At 43.3% G+C, this 15,774-nt stretch overlaps 1 protein-coding gene and 1 pseudogene across 1 annotated transcript in view; one reads left to right on the forward strand and one right to left on the reverse strand.

Annotated features, from left to right (window-relative positions):
• The window catches only part of MYL7 (myosin, light chain 7, regulatory), a 15,764-nt gene extending 9,594 nt beyond the window's left edge, over nucleotides 1–6,170 (forward strand). The window contains exons 2-7 of the mRNA XM_006892172.1: nucleotides 4,012–4,238; nucleotides 4,410–4,485; nucleotides 4,714–4,818; nucleotides 5,172–5,250; nucleotides 5,411–5,459; nucleotides 6,069–6,170. Coding sequence (XP_006892234.1) covers nucleotides 4,012–4,238; nucleotides 4,410–4,485; nucleotides 4,714–4,818; nucleotides 5,172–5,250; nucleotides 5,411–5,459; nucleotides 6,069–6,170 — 638 coding nt within the window. The remainder of the gene's footprint in view (nucleotides 1–4,011; nucleotides 4,239–4,409; nucleotides 4,486–4,713; nucleotides 4,819–5,171; nucleotides 5,251–5,410; nucleotides 5,460–6,068) is intronic.
• Nucleotides 6,171–7,764: 1,594 nt separating this feature from the next.
• On the reverse strand, nucleotides 7,765–8,158 carry LOC102856890 (annotated as a pseudogene).
• Between the last annotated feature and the right edge of the window lie 7,616 nt (nucleotides 8,159–15,774).

The raw sequence follows: 15,774 nt of genomic DNA on the forward strand, positions 1-15,774 counted from the left end.
TCCTCCCTTCCCCCCTTTACATCTACGCCCCTGTTCAGCATGAAGAAGCCAGAGAGTCGGCATCCAATTTCCAAATCAATAAGACAGTTGGTTTAATGACTATTGGAAATGCTTGTCATTCCTCTGTAGCATCTAGTCCCCACTGGACCCTCATCATTTCCTTCACCTGCTCCCCCCACTGACCAAACTGTGAAACTCTGCATCTGCATCCTGGCCCATCCTCACCCTTCTGCCCCCAACCCTCACCTCCTTGTACCCCCAATATATTTTCCCAATAAAATAAAAAAAAAGCTTGACCCTAAAAAGGTCAGTTGACCTTATAGAGTAGAAGGACAAATTGTGCTTCTAACTTAGGGGACAAAGAGCTTCAGTTTGATCACTCAAAATTCAAACTCAGAGCTAAGTCATGGCTGACCCTTCAGCACGTTTCCAGGAGGCTGACTGTCTGCACCAGAGGGGACTTCCCATCTTTTTCTCAGAGATGCTGCCTTTGAGTTAGCAGTACATCTCCCTACAGACTGGGCAACCAGTGCTCCCTTCAGCCTTACGAAGAGGTCTCTTTCCATTATTTTTCTAGACTACAGGATATTTCTTCCTTTTAAAAAATATTATTAAAGACATGTTTGTTTCAGCATATTACAGAGTATATTAAAAGTCAGTTTCTTATTGCTTTCCTGCCTGCTGCAACCTCAGGAAAGAGAATTCTCCTGATTCACTCGATGCAGAGGTGGTGAGCACAAGATTTACAGGCTACAGACACAGATGTTCAGTTGAGAGCTATGCTGCTTACTCAAAGACTGTACAACTCATGTGGTTTCAATCCATCTGCACTTCCGTGGAACAGACAGTCTCCTCCCACTGAGATTTATATCTAGTATATTCAAACAATCTACCTACCTTTGCATTTGTAGTGCAATTCCTTACCACTAAGCCACCAGAGCTCCCAAATGTACTTGTTGACTCATAGTGACCCCATGAACAACAGATCTGAATCCTGTCCTATCCTGTGCCATCATGACACTTTCTGACACACAAGAGCCCATTGTAGCAGTCACAATGTCAATCCACCTGATAAAAGGTTTTTTTCTCCTTCGCTGACCATCCACCTTTCCAAGCATCATATCCCTCTCCAAGGAATAGGCCCTCTTAGCAACATGCTCGAAGTATGTGAGGCAAAGCCTCATCATGCCTGCTTCCAAAGAGCACTCTGGCTGCACTTTGTCCAAGACATATTTGTTTGTTGAGGTTGTTAACAGTTACAGCTTGCTCAGCTACACAATCAACATTCTTGGCACCAGCAGTCAGGAAATAAAAAGAGGAATTGCATTAGGTAAATCTGCTGTCAGGGACCTCTCCAGAATACTGAGAGTACAAATGTGAGTCTGATCCAGTCCATGGTCTTCACAATTACTTGCTTTGCATCAGAGAGCTGGACAATGATGAAGGATGACAGAAGAAGAATTGATGTCTTTAAGTTATGGTGCTGGAGAAGATTCTTGAACATAACATGGACCTCTATGAGAACAAATGGGTCTGTCTTGGAGAGAGTGAAACCAAGTTTTTCCTTGGAGGCTAGGATTTTGAATCTCGGTCTCACATACTTTTAGACATGTGGCCAGGAGGGACCAGTCCTTGGAGAAAGAGATCTTGTTCAGAAGGGTGGAGGGACAGTGCAGGAGAGGAAGACCCCAGATAAGATGGATTGATGCAGTAACTAGGGCAATGGAGGTTGTTGTGTTGGAGTCAGTGAGGCTGGCTCAGGACAGGGCAGGCTTCTTAGCTGTTGTACATAGGGTCACTATGAGTCACAGGTGACTCCGTGGCACATAACAACAAAAATGGAATATTCAATACTCTCCAATATCACAGCTCAAAGGCATCAGTTCTTCTTCTGTCATCCTTATTTATTGCAAGTGATCAGAAAGACCATGGCCTGAATCAGACACACCGTAGTCCTCACACTGACATCATTACTCCTCAATAATTTGGATAGGTCCCTACCTGCAGACTTTCCCGGTGCAATGTGTCTCCTTATTTCTTGAATACTGATATCACAGTATTGTGGATCCAAATAAGATGAAGTTGTTGACAGTTTCAATCTCTTCTCCATCCAAAACAAAGAATCTTTGTTTTCTTGATATTGAGATGCAGTCCATATTGAAGGCTGCATTCCTTGATCTTCTACAACAACAATTTCAAGAATGCATGTCTAAATGGATTCAAATTACTAACCTTCTGATTAACAGTCAAGCATATTAACTGTATACATTAACCAAGGAAGCCCAGAATAACAAATAGTTGTTGTTAGATGCCATCAAGTTGACCGTGACTCTATGAACAACAGATCTGAATCTTGCCCTATCCTGTGCCATCCTCGTTATTTCTAATATGCTCAAGCCCACTGTTAGTCACTGTGCCAGTTCATGTGATTGACGGTCTTCCTCTCTTTCTCTGACTTTCCACTTTGCCCAGAATGGTATCTTTTTTCCAAGGACTGGCCCCAGTGTTCTTAATTATTTTTTATATAAAGGGAAGTATTCACAAATCTAGTAAGATATAAGCTTTCCAGAGAAAGAGAAAGAAACTCTCTCCCAACCAGCCTTTCTCTGTATTCTTCCTCACCATGTACCCCAAAGGCCACACTGAAAGAAATTCCTAATATACACAGTTCACGCCCTACTGGAGGGAACCACGGATGGAAAGTCTTGTAGCTGAGCCTATATACTTGACCTCAGGAAAGTTTCCTATATCCCAGATACCTCCTCTTCTGCATCCTCAGTGGGGAGAAACTTTTTTGGGGGACCAATAGATAGCTCCTCCCTTCCATACACACAGGCAAGAGCCCACAGTGACACAGCTCTCATCACAGTTAAGGCAGTCATCAGTCACAGGAGGGGTTGTGACAAAAACCTCACACACACCCCCAGTGTAGAATTCAGTTTCACTGAGGTTAACCTGGGGTCAAGATAATCTGCTCTATTGTCACTAGTATGATCTCATAAGCATTAAAAATGTCACATACAGCAGCAGGTGCTGAACCCTCTGGGGACACAGATCTGGGCACCCTCGTTGAGCAGAGCCAGAAGATAAAGAGTTATAGAAATTGTAGACACAGCCAGCCGGCCATGGAACTTGTGTTAAGGCCGCTGACATCTTCCTCAGCTTCCTGAGGGAGGGGGAGGTAGAGGGAGGTAGAGAGAGAATTTAAGGGGTGATGAAATCTCAAAACACAGAAATTACAGCATCCACTGAGATGCACTATACAAGCGGCACTCACAGCAAAGGCCTGGGGATAGAAGAATAACCAGAATGCTGCCCCAGAATGGCTCTAAATCAAGTAAAGACTGACCTGAGACCACTATCCAACTTGGACAGCCTCTGTTGATGGTCAGAGGGGAGTGTTCATAGAAGCCTGAAGTGTCCATCCTCAGACCCTAGCCATCCCAGGTCAGCTGTCTTCTTGGGCAGGGAAGGATCTACAGGAGGAATGGTCCCAATTTTCTGTGAAGGGCAAGACACTGAAGCCAAATTTAGTGAGTGTAGGAACCCCAGGTAGAGGACCTTGCATGCATTCTGTAGAGTCACATCAGCCTGCTCTACCCTGGTGTGAGTGACATGTCTTGTCAAATGAGGAATCCCACTGGAGGCCTGGAGGTGACAGGAATGCAGCTAGAATCAGTAGTGGAGTAGACAGAAGGGTTTGTCTGTCCCAGCTCAGGCAACACTGCCAAGTTTGGGCCTGTCTTTGGTTCTTCTCCTTATTTGGTCCACCAGGTGATAAGGCTGACACATTAAAGCAGGCTGTGGCCCAGTGGAGCCAACAATCACAACAGGGACACAGATCAGCTTGAGAGGATGGTAAGTACCAGATCATATTCACAGTGCTGCTACACTGCTGCCTATGGGTCAAGAGAGCAGAAGCAGCTCCCCAAGAGGTAGAATGACAAGGAAGAGAGGTAGACTGGATGCCCAGCCATTGAAAGTGCTCTCCTTTGCCCTGGTCCAACACAGAGGCCCAGAGGAGGGCCCAGGGTGAGGAAGAGAAATGTCCCAGCAAGTGGGCAAAGGGTGGACTGCAGGGAGCTGAGGAGGGGAGAGGAGTTCTCTCATTCACAGTGCTACAGGCCAGCAGGAAAGCGGGAACCAGGGGCAAGTTTGCTGCCATCAAGCAAGCCCAGCGCAGCTCATCCAACATCTTTTCCATGTTTGAACAAGCCCAGATCCAGGAGTTTAAGGAAGTAAGTGTTCCTCAAACAGCACAGCTTGATAGCCCTAGTGCAGCCCCAAGAATCCCCAGATCTGCCCTAGGCCTTGCTCCTTACACCACCTGGGACTCTCTTACCTCCTACCTTCCAAAGAAGTATGGTGGTGCTGGTTCCCACCAGGAGCCTATGCCTTCCGCATCACAGGCCTTCAGCTGTATTGACCAGAACCGTGATGGCATCATCTGCAAGTCCGACCTGAGAGAGACCTACTCCCAACTTGGTTCGTGAGCACCTCTCTCTTCCTGACAGCTCTCTTCAGACAGCTGCACTCCTGCTTCTCTCAGGGACATCCTTCTGCCTTCCACCAACACTTCCAATCTCTTCATCTCTCTTCCCACACCTCTCTTCTACTTCTATTCCTATACCTCCTCTCCCTGTGCAAGCTGAGGCTGGAAAACGGGTGAGGGCAGCCCAGAATCCCTGTGTTCATGCCTTTCCCTGCCTCTAGGTAAGGTGAGCATCCCTGAGGAGGAGCTAGATGCCATGCTACAGGAAGGGAAGGGCCCCATCAACTTCACTGTCTTCCTCACACTCTTTGGGGAGAAGCTCAACGGTAAGCAGTGAAGTTGGGAACCCATCCTGACTCCTTAGCCCTAGCTTTTGCCTCTTCACCGACAGTGGCCACACAGGTCCAGAGATCATGTCCTCCATACCTCGCATACCTGCCCAACATGCCACAAGCACTGCCAGCAAAGTCCCAACTCTAGAATGAATGAATGGACTTTTATAGCCACTTCCAAACTCCAGTTCCCGAGCTCCTAACCTTGGACTCTTTCTGACCACTGCAGGCTCTAAGGGACACCTTGTGGTCATGAGGCAGGGGGGAGCTTTTTGTGTACCATGGGCTCTTTCTGCTTGTGGCCAGCTGGATGAGCAGTGGGTACCTTTCTGGCTTTCTCACCCCAGGTACAGACCCTGAGGAGGCCATCCTGAGTGCCTTCCGGATGTTTGATCCCAGTGGCCAGGGGGTAGTAAACAAGGATGAGTAAGTGAGAATGGCTGGGCACTGGGGCTCCAGTGTGTGAGGGTGATTGCCTAGACTTTGAAAGCCTTCCGAGCATGCCCTTTGGGAATGAGCCGTGAAAACCCCCACCCAGTCCCTATGAAGCTAGCCAATCATGCTGCAGACCTCTCAATTCCTCCAGGTTCAAGCAGCTCCTCCTGACCCAGGCAGACAAGTTCTCTCTGGCTGAGGTGAGATGTCTTTGTTCTTTACCACTCCATTTTCTGACTTCTACCTGGAGCCCTGAGCTCTGAGGGACTAGTGGTAAGAGCTGTGCTGCAATCCCAAAGGCATGCTGTTCAAATCAACCAGATGTTCCGTGGGAGAAAGGAAGGACAATCTCCTCCTGTGCGATATAGGGTCTCTGAAAAGCTGCTAGATGGTCAGCAATGGGTCAGTTTTGACCTGACGATACACAGCAGCTCTGAGTCCCGTTGCAGTAGAGTTTGGGAATACTGCATTAGGCCCAAGGAGTGAAGGGCAAGTAGGGAAGAGCCAATCAGATCTTGTGAGTGGAGGTGGAGGGGCAAGGGATATAGTAGGCAGTCAGAACTGTTAAGTCAAAGGCTGACGTGCTTCAACAAGTGAGCAGAAGCTGGAGTGTCAAAAGGACTCTCAGCATCCAAGAGTCTCCAAGCCCACATATCAGACAGCAGAAAGGCTGAGGACTACCGCACTCCTGGGGTTGAGGAGGGGAGGGGCTAAAGTCTCCCTTCATATTGCTCTGGGCCAGCGCCTCAGCACCTGTCTGCTGCACAGTACTGGAACCCAAGGCCACCTCTCCCCCATGATTCCTTCAGGTTGAGCAGATGTTCGCGCTGACTCCTATGGACCTAGCAGGGAACATTGACTATAAATCACTGTGTTACGTCATCACTCATGGAGATGAGAAAGAAGAGTGAAAAGAGGATGCTCCTCGATCTGACTCAAAACTTTAGTCCCATCAATAAACTCTGCTGTTAAAACAGACCTGCAGTGGTGGCTTATCTGTGACAGACAGATGGTGACTTGAAGGGTTCTGAACCCAGTGCAGTGACCGTGGTAACACCATTCTCATCATAAGTACATGCTGGGAGCCAGGACCATTTGGTGCCTTTCCATTTTCCCTAACATATGCTGAACAACAGGTGAGTGGCTGTGGATGAGTGCACCAAGGCCTCTGCTTCTTTAGACAGAAGAGTAGGTGATCCACACTGATTCTGTGAGCCCAGTAACGAACTGCTCAGTGACACTTTGTCAATTCCTTGAGGTTGTGCAGAGCAGATGCTACAAACCAAGCACTCATAAAGTCTGCTGCACAGCCTAGCTGGTGGACGAGCCTGGTACCTTGCTTGCCCAGGATCCCTGGTCACAAAGCCTCCTCTGCTCTCCACCCTCTCTTTGTCACCACACCAGCATGAGGAAGGCATCTGTCCACATCTCCGCAAGGTTTGCTGTGTGCTGTCTGCAAGGTACAAAAGAACCCATCTGAAAACACTGCCAGCACCACTTTGGAAATATGGGCATGGGGAAATTATGGTAAATCAAGGCCAAAGGAAGAACCAGAACACATACAAACATTCAGGGGAGTTTTTAAAAACTAGCTCCATGTCTTGGCTGCCGGAAATTGTTAGTGTCCCCATTCTTTACTTCATCTGCAGAAACCAGGGCTAGATGAACAGGTACAACAAGAGGAATGGACACACTTCCCACACCCTGAGAATTTTAGGTTCAGCACAGGAGCCTCCACAAGAAAGTTCAATTCTTGGTCAGACTCAGAGGCTGAATAAGTCACCTTTGTCCAGGAACAGCCAACTAAGAACACATCCTCCTTTGTGCTCATGTTGCTCAGTAATTAACAGCAACTGAATGGTGGAAAGGAGGTGAGTAGCAGAAGAAATCTGCTGTATTCCCTTCCCAAAGGCTGGCAGAAGGTATTGTGTGCTAACCCAAAGAAGTGTGCTGAGTTTTAAGGGCACCTGGGACTGTCAGGTTTCAATAAGAAACTGAGGCTGATTTAAAGCAATCACAGTTTAAAAGTGTTAAAAACCTAAATGCACAGAAAAACACCAGAAATTAGTGTAGCAGAACATATTTCTTGTTGGCAGATAGGGTTCAAATCTAACATGTTCAAAGGGAAAGTATTGGGAAGGATCACTGAAGAGCTGATAGTGAGAAAAGAATCTGTAGGTTGGGTCTGGCCAGGAAATTTGGCCACTACAAATTCCTCAGAAGTTCTAGTTAGAACAAGTGTAGGGTTTCTGGGTCTGTAAGTTGTAGAAAGAGTCATTAAGAACTTCCATATATCCTAAAACACAACCTCTAGCCAGATTCTGCTTTTCAAAACTGTTGTCATGTGCTGTCCAGTTGGAACCAACCCATAACTGTCCCTCTAGTGAGTGTTAAGAGGTTATAAATCCTATGGGAGGAGATTGTCAGTCTTTTGCAATGGATGGATTTGAACTTTGTGCTTTTTTTTTCCATTGAGGCATTTTATTTGCACTGTTTATTACACCTCTAGAAAAAGAATCCTAGGATTTTTCCTCCTGTGTGTTTTTGTCTTGCTTCCTCGTGGTCCATGACACCAGCTGAGGTTGTAAGTACTATGAAACCAAACTTACTGGACGGGAGCAGATTATTCTGCCCCTTTTCTAGATCTTTGAGCTGCACATCAAATCTGGGGCTGATAACGCCACACTTGTTTAACCTGCCTGTGAGGTTGACAACAATTTTCCCCCGCTCTGTGATCATCAATGATCTCAAATTCGCCAATGTAGCCATGCTTCATCATCAAGGTCAGGAACCTCATGATGACTTTGGAGCACGGCCTGATGAGAACCTGGGGCTTGACTCTCTTCTCGGCATTGTTGATGCTCTTGAGCGTGTTGGCCAGGACGTTCATGTGCACCATTGTGGCAGTACGGAAAGATGGCGGAAAGAGGAAGGGAGGGGTGATCGCATGGAGTTATGAACTTCGTGCTTTTAAATTGGTTGCATAGCTCCTTATTTGTCAAGCCACCAGAGCTTCTGCAGCCTAAGGTCTCCACTTATCTGCTTACCTGTTTATTATTTGACTTGAAAGTACTTTAGGTAAAGCAGCTCTTTAAAAACTTGAAGTCCAAAAAAGGCTCCAGAAATCTGGACACTAGGAAAATGAAAATAGTTTCTCATTCATGACAACGAAAGTCACAGAACTGTCAGAATTTTCATCCAAAGTGCAGGTCACTAGCCTCCTACTGCTGAGTATGTCCAAACGGATATTGTTGTTGTTGTTATGTGCTGTCGAGTCGCCTACGACTCATAGCGACCCTATGTACAACAGCCCTAAATTCTGCTCTGTCCTGTGCCAATCTCACTGTCTCTGACACTCCCATCCCAATTATCCCAGTCACTGAATCAATCCACCTAATAGAGGGCCTTCCTCTCCTGCGCTGTCCCTCCACCCTCCCAAGCATGATATCCCTCTCCAGGGACCGGTCCCTCCTCACAACATGTCCAAAGTATGTTAGACGGAGCCTCATAATCCTTGCCTCCAAGGAGCCACCCGGTTTAACCCTCTCCAGGACAAATCTGTTTGTTTTCCTAGCAGTCCATGGTAATCTCAATACTCTTCTCCAGCACCACAGCTCAAAGGCATCAATTCTCCTTCTATCCTCCTTGGTCATTGTCCAACTCTCTGATGCATAACGAGTAACTGCGAAGACCATGGCCTGTATCAGACGCACCTTAGTCTCCAGAGAGACACCATTGCTCTTCAGTACTTTGGAGAGGTTCCTAACAGCAGACTTTCCCATGGCAATGCGCCTTTTAATTTCCTGGCTGCTGGTGCCAAGACTGTTAACTGTGGAGCCAAGCAAACTAAAGCTGTGTACAATCTCAATCTCTTCACCATCCATCCTGATGCTGCCAGTTGGTCCAGTGGTGAGAATCTTTGTCTTCTTGACATTGAGCCTCAATCCATATTGTAGGCTGCAGTCCTTGACACTCTGCACCAGGCGCTTCAGGTCCTCTTCAGTTTCAGCAAGCAGGGTTGTGTCATCTGCATAACGCAGATTGTTGATAAATCATCCACCAATTTTGACCCCACATTTCTCCTCATAGAGCCCAGCCTCCCGGATAATCTCTTCTGCATATAGTTTGAAAAGGTATGGAGATAGGATGAATCCCTGGCGTACGCCCTTCCCAATTTTGAACCATGCAGTGTTTCCTTGTTCTGTTCTGACGACTGCGTCTTGGTCCAAGTAGAGGTTTCTCATTAGAACTATCAAGTGTTCTGGGATTCCCATTCTTCTCAGAGTCAGCCATAGTTTGTTATGATCTACACAGTCAAATGCCTTTGCATAGTCAATGAAACACAGATAGACATTCCTCTGGTATTCCTTGCTTTCAGCCAAGATCCATCTAACATCAGCTACAATATCCCTAGTACCACGACCCCTTCTAAACCCAGCCTGGACTTCTGGTAGTTCTCTGTTGATGTGCAGTTCCAGTCGTTTTTGGATAATCTTCAGTAAAATCTTGCTTGCATGTGAAATCAGTGAGATTGTTCTGTAGTTTCCACATTCTGTTAGGTCACCTTCCTTTGGGATAGGAACAAATATCGATCTCTTCCAGTCAGTTGGCCAAGTGGTCGTTCTCCAGATTTCTTGGCACAACTTGATGAGCATGTCCAGGGCAGCATCTGTTAACTGAAATATGTCAATTGGTATACCATCTATTCCTGGAGCCTTATTTTTTTGCCATTTCCTTCAAAGCAGCCTGAACTTCTTCTTTCATCACCAAACGGATAGTGAATGGAAAACATCAAGTCACTTTTATGAATATATCACAAGCATTTTGATTGTTTTTTAAAAAGCCAATTTTATAACATAAAGGACACCATTACCTATTTAATCTATATCTTGAACAAATAATTAAAGAATCTAGATTATATAAAGAAGAATGTGGCATCAAGATTGGCAGTATATTCAATACTCTTCTCCAGCACCACAACTCAAAGGCATCAATTCTTCTTCTGTCATCCTTAGTCATTGTCCTTCTCTCTGACTAAATGAGCAAATCTGCAGTCAAGAACTTCTTTAAAGTGCTTGAGAGCAAGGATGTCAGTTTAAACATTAAGATGAACCTATCTTAACATCAGGAAAACAAAAAACCCCACCCCCAGACCAGTAGGCAGATCACGATAGATGGAGAAGAGATTGAGGTTGTTGACAATTTCAGTTCGCTGAGCAACAACCTTGGCACCACAGTAATGGGGTCTAGCCTCGTTACATTGAGCAGGAGACCTAAGGGAAGGACGCGAATTAAAGAAGACACAGAGAGATCAGCTGATGGTGGATAGCAAAGTTTTATTTTTTAGCTTTTTCCTATATACCAAAAACCCCTAGATCATCTTTAAAGTTTACAGACCTCAGCAAATTACAAAGGCATTGACTTCATAGTTTAACTTTACAGACATAAGCAAAACACACAGGAATGCTGACTTCAAGTTCTTCCATTGTGTATTGTATCTTCAGGACATATCAGCAGTTTTGGTTCTTTGTGACTTATGTCAGCAACTTTTGTCTCCTTCTTGTTCCTAAAGCTTGTTTACTGCTTGGGACTGATCGTAAAGCAACCTGGAGTAGCTCAAGTCTGGCTCTATAGGACTCCACAATTCCCCTTTTTTTATTAATAGATGCTGCCTGTCTTAGGCAGATAAGAACTTCATCTCAAGTTGCCCGTCATTGAGAAAGAACATTACATGTTGGCCTTTGTCTTAGGATCCTGAGTAAAATATTATCCTTACCCGTCATTGGCTACACATCTTGCATTCGGGGAGGAAGGGCTTTGAGCTGTATACCATGCACTTTCCCAAGAAGCTCTTTATATATTTTTACAATGATTTGCACAAAACAGGGCAGGGCCCACAGAATTACTAGAACAAGGAATCCTATAAACATCATCATAACAATTACACTTTTAAATGAAGTCGCAGAAGGAAACCAATTTTTTACATTGTCAAAGGTTTCTTTTGCTAATAGAGCAGGAGAAGTGTCCAGGCCAGGAAACTTCTGCATTTCTATAATTCTATAATGTAAATAAAAAAGATCCAAAGAATCATTATAAGACATCCATATTCCTTTTAAATGAGATACAATATTTTCCCAGTCACAATCTGATTCATTATACTTTAACTTTGTTACACAAATATAGTCATACCCTGCATGGCATTTTAACTTTTCTCTGAATTTGTTGAATCATGACACGTAATAAATGTACTGTATTATATGAAGCATTTAACTTTTGTTCTATTTTTTCATCTATACTTTCCTGTTCCTGCCAATTCTTCAAAACATTATGCATTAAACCATTAATAAATTGGGCTGTTAGTACTTCTTGAGTCAATGAAATTGCAGATGCAGAAACAGCAGCAAGCATAGTTATTAAAGAAACTATTCCAACTATTATTAAACCTATAGCTCATTTGTTCTTAACGATAACTGATATAATTCTTTTAAAACTTGTAAACTATGACCATCATACCAAATCTCGTTAATTTTTACAGGAGTCATAATAAAAGATGGAATTTTTTAGTATAATCACAGAATTATTTTCATTAGCATAATCAATACAATTAGTAATTATACAATTTAGACAACTTATGTTATACTTATTTTAACAATTTCATTTTGACCCACCAGCAGAACATATGGATCCAGTACGTAAGAAGTCACTTTTTCACTAGTAGCATTATATCCTTTGCATTTACCTTTGGGTATACAAGTGACATTAACGTTTCCAAAACTAGCAATTAATTTCCACAACTCTGTTTGAAAATTCTTCCACAATCCCTTAGTCCTTTCATGAAAAGTACTTTATTTTGGGTAAAGGGAGACCAATCTAGTAGCATGGGTGAATTTAGGTCCGTTGAGTTGGTGAGAGGTGTAGTCAGTGCAGCATTTCCTTGGCATCCTCTCCAATTAGGCTGCCATTCTCCTGCATAACCTTTCTCATAGCAGGATGGGTAATTCTGAGGAAAGGTTGTATTCAAAATTCCTCTCCCTTCCATCCCTAAATAATAAGTCTGAATAATCCAGGTATGATCACTATCCTCAATATCTGAGGAGTTCCTTGTGATAGCATTTACAGTAAGGCATCCAAACTTCTTGTGTTCCTAATAAAACACATTGAAAAGTTAGAAGTTAAGCCAGTATAATTATACAACTTTTCTTCCTTTTTAATATGTCCCTTTAGATGGATATCCCAGAGCAAAAGTGTTATTGACATAAACGGTGGTGAATGTATCATTCCATATTACCGGATGAAGTAGAGGAGGATCTGGAACATAGGCCCAATACATTTCCTCCGTCTGCACCAGACCAATGCTGCACAAGACGCTCAGATAACCAGCGAGGAGATTCTTCATCCTGAGGAAAAACACAGACATGGCCTTGACCTCATGCTAATACTGGATCAGGTCCTTTCCATTTATTGGTCATAGGATCTTTCCATTTTACTTCTGCATATTTTTGTTGACCACTGGCCCATTGTTTATCTGCTGCAGAGTGGCTGTCATTGTCTAATATTAAAAAATTTAAAAGAAACATAATGTGTGAAATATAACTTATAGGTATTTGGGGGTACAACTCCCCCTTATTTATCTTTTGTAAATAATTTTTTATAGTGTCATGGGTGCACTCAACTACACCTTGACCTTGTGGATTATAAGGTATTCCTATTTTATGTACAATATGCAGTTGAGCACAGAAAGTTTGAAAACTTTTACTAGTATATCTGGGTGCATTATCCGTTTTTATTACTTTAAGAATACCGAATATAGCAAATGCTGCCAGACAATGAGGAATGGCAAATTTTGAGGATTCACCTGACAAGGCAAATAATACTACACAACCACAGTAAGAAAACCAAAAGACAAATTGTATTGGGAAAACCTGCTGTCAAGGACCTATTAAGAGTGCTGAAGAGCAGCTATGCTAGACTGAGGTACATGATCCAGGCCATGTTCTTTTCAATTGCTTGCTATGCATCTGAGAGCTGATCAATGACTAAGGATGATAGAAGAATTGATGTCTTTGAGTTGTGATGCTGGAGAAGATTACTGAACATACCATACATGGCCAAGGGAACAAATTGGTCTGTCCTGAAGAGGGTGAAACCAAGTTGCTCCTTGAAGGTAAGGATTTTTAAACGTTGTCTTATGTACTTCAGGCATGTTGTCAGGAGGGACCAGTCCCTGGAGAAGGACATCATGCTTGGAAGGGTTGAGAGTCAGCACAGAAATGGAAAACCCCAGGAGAGACAGATTGACACGGTAACTAACTGTGGCAATGAGGGCAAGTTTGTCAGAGTCAGTGAGGTTGGCTCAGGATAGGGCAGGGTTCAGATCTGTTCTTCAAAGGGTTGCTATGAGTTGTAGTTGACTTGATGGCACATAACAACAGGAACAACAATAATCCAAACCATAATATTTTCAATTGCTTTGTCTGCATGTGACAGTTGGAAAATGAACAAGGGAAATCGAAGAATTTATGCCTTTGAATTATGATGTTTGCAAATATTGAATTTCTTTTACATTTTCTTTGTCATACTGTTGCTGTTAGATGCTATTTAGTCACTTTCTAATCATAGTGACCCAGGTGAGAGAGTATAATTGGACCAACCATGGACTTCCAAAAGAAGAAACAGATCTGTTTTGGAAGAAGCAGCGAGATCCTTAGAACCAGGGATGGTGAGATGTTGTCTCATGCTTTAGCCACATTATCAGAAAGGGCCAGTCCCTGGACAAGAACATCATGTTTGTCCTTAAATATAAGATCAATTAAAGGAAAGACCCTAAATCAGGAGAACTATCACAGTGCCTCCAATGAGATTGTAAGGACAATGCATGGTTTCGTTTTGTTGTAGATACGTTTACTAGGAGACAGTGCTGACTTAACAGCACATAACGATAACAAAATACTCAAGATCATACCATTGCCAAAGACCCCATGATGGCTCCAAGGAACCTTGGAGGATGGAGTGAGACTACTCCTGAAAGGTCTCCAGGGCTGCATACCTTTACAGAAGCAAATGGCCATGTCTGTTTTATTCTCTGAGTGACTTTTGGAGTTGAAGCACCAGTTGCGTGCTTTAACCACTGTACCACCAAGAGTCCTGGATAGGCCACCCTTCTAATCTCTGGCTCATAGGGTCACTATCAGTTGTAGTCACTTTGATAACAGCCAACAAAAACAACACAAATTGTACATTTATACTAATGATTATCAGTCAGGAACATGTAGATAAATATTGTCCAGTGGAAACAGAATTTATTTCCATTGTCCTCTGTGGAAGAAGGCAGTTTTGCATTGGTTTAGCAAATCTATTTTCACATTCTTGGATACCTTTGTCATTGTTCTTCACCTGTAATCAACTGTGACATTTATTGATTCCCTCATCAACTGTTGTTGTTGTTGTTAAGTGCCGTGGAGTCTCAGGCGACTAATAGTGACCCTATGAAGGAGAGTCTTCCAAGCTTGGGTGCCTTTCATCCTCTCTCCAGGTTCAAAGGGTTTCCAGAAGCAAGCTATTATGGAAGTGGATGCCACTCCTCCTTCCAACCCTCATCAATTAGAGAGTGAAAAAATCTCTAACAGATTTTTTTATTTGTATGTGAGTCACAGTTTTACTTTTAGAAAATTATTTTTTTAATATTCCTGTGTAGTAAGCTAGTGAATTCTGTGCCCAAACTGCCCATATTAATGTTGTTGTTGTTGTTGTTGTTGTTGTGTACCATTGATTCAGAATCAATGCATAACTGATCCTCCAGTGGATTTTCAGATACAGCTAATCCTGCTGGAGTAGATTGTCCATCTTTATCCTACAGAGCAGCTCTCAGATTTGAACCACATGCCTTTGGGTTGACAGCTCAATTTCTCACTACTAGGCCACCAGAGCTCCCAATGTTAATGTTAGTTTTTAGTAAATTGAGGAGAGGTGTGTATAAGAAAGAGAGAGACAAAGGCATGGGACATGAGACCTAGGACCTGAAAGAGAACTGTGTTATCCAATACAGCAGCCACTTGTCAACTTGCAGTGTGTTAAGCATGAATTGAGATGTGCCACAATTCCAATGCATTCTATTCTTTGAAGATTTAGTATGCTAAGATGAGACCTGGTGGCACAATTGTAAAGCATCCAATTGCTAGCTAAAATGTTTTCATTTTAACCCATCCAGAAGCCCCATTGGAAAAGACTTGGTGATTAACTCCTGTCAATTTTTATTTTTTTACTTTTCAAAGAGAAAAACCAACTGGGGGACAGGGTGGGCAGGGAGGAAAATGTGCAACAATGAATGAATGGAAATCAAAAGTCTCTATAAACTTTCATTAAATTTTCAATTTAAAAAAAAACACAAACCAAAACTCTGAGGCAATTCTATCACTTGGGTTGCTATGATTAGAAATTGACTGAATAGCATCTAACAGCAACAGTATGAAAAATAAAATGCAGTATAGCTGTGCTGGAGAGAAAGATCCCAGATCA

The sequence above is a fragment of the Elephantulus edwardii genome, unplaced genomic scaffold (assembly GCF_000299155.1).
Source record: "Elephantulus edwardii isolate Elephantulus edwardi_28Jun2011 unplaced genomic scaffold, EleEdw1.0 scaffold00111, whole genome shotgun sequence".
In the NCBI taxonomy this organism is placed as follows: Eukaryota; Metazoa; Chordata; class Mammalia; order Macroscelidea; family Macroscelididae; genus Elephantulus; species Elephantulus edwardii.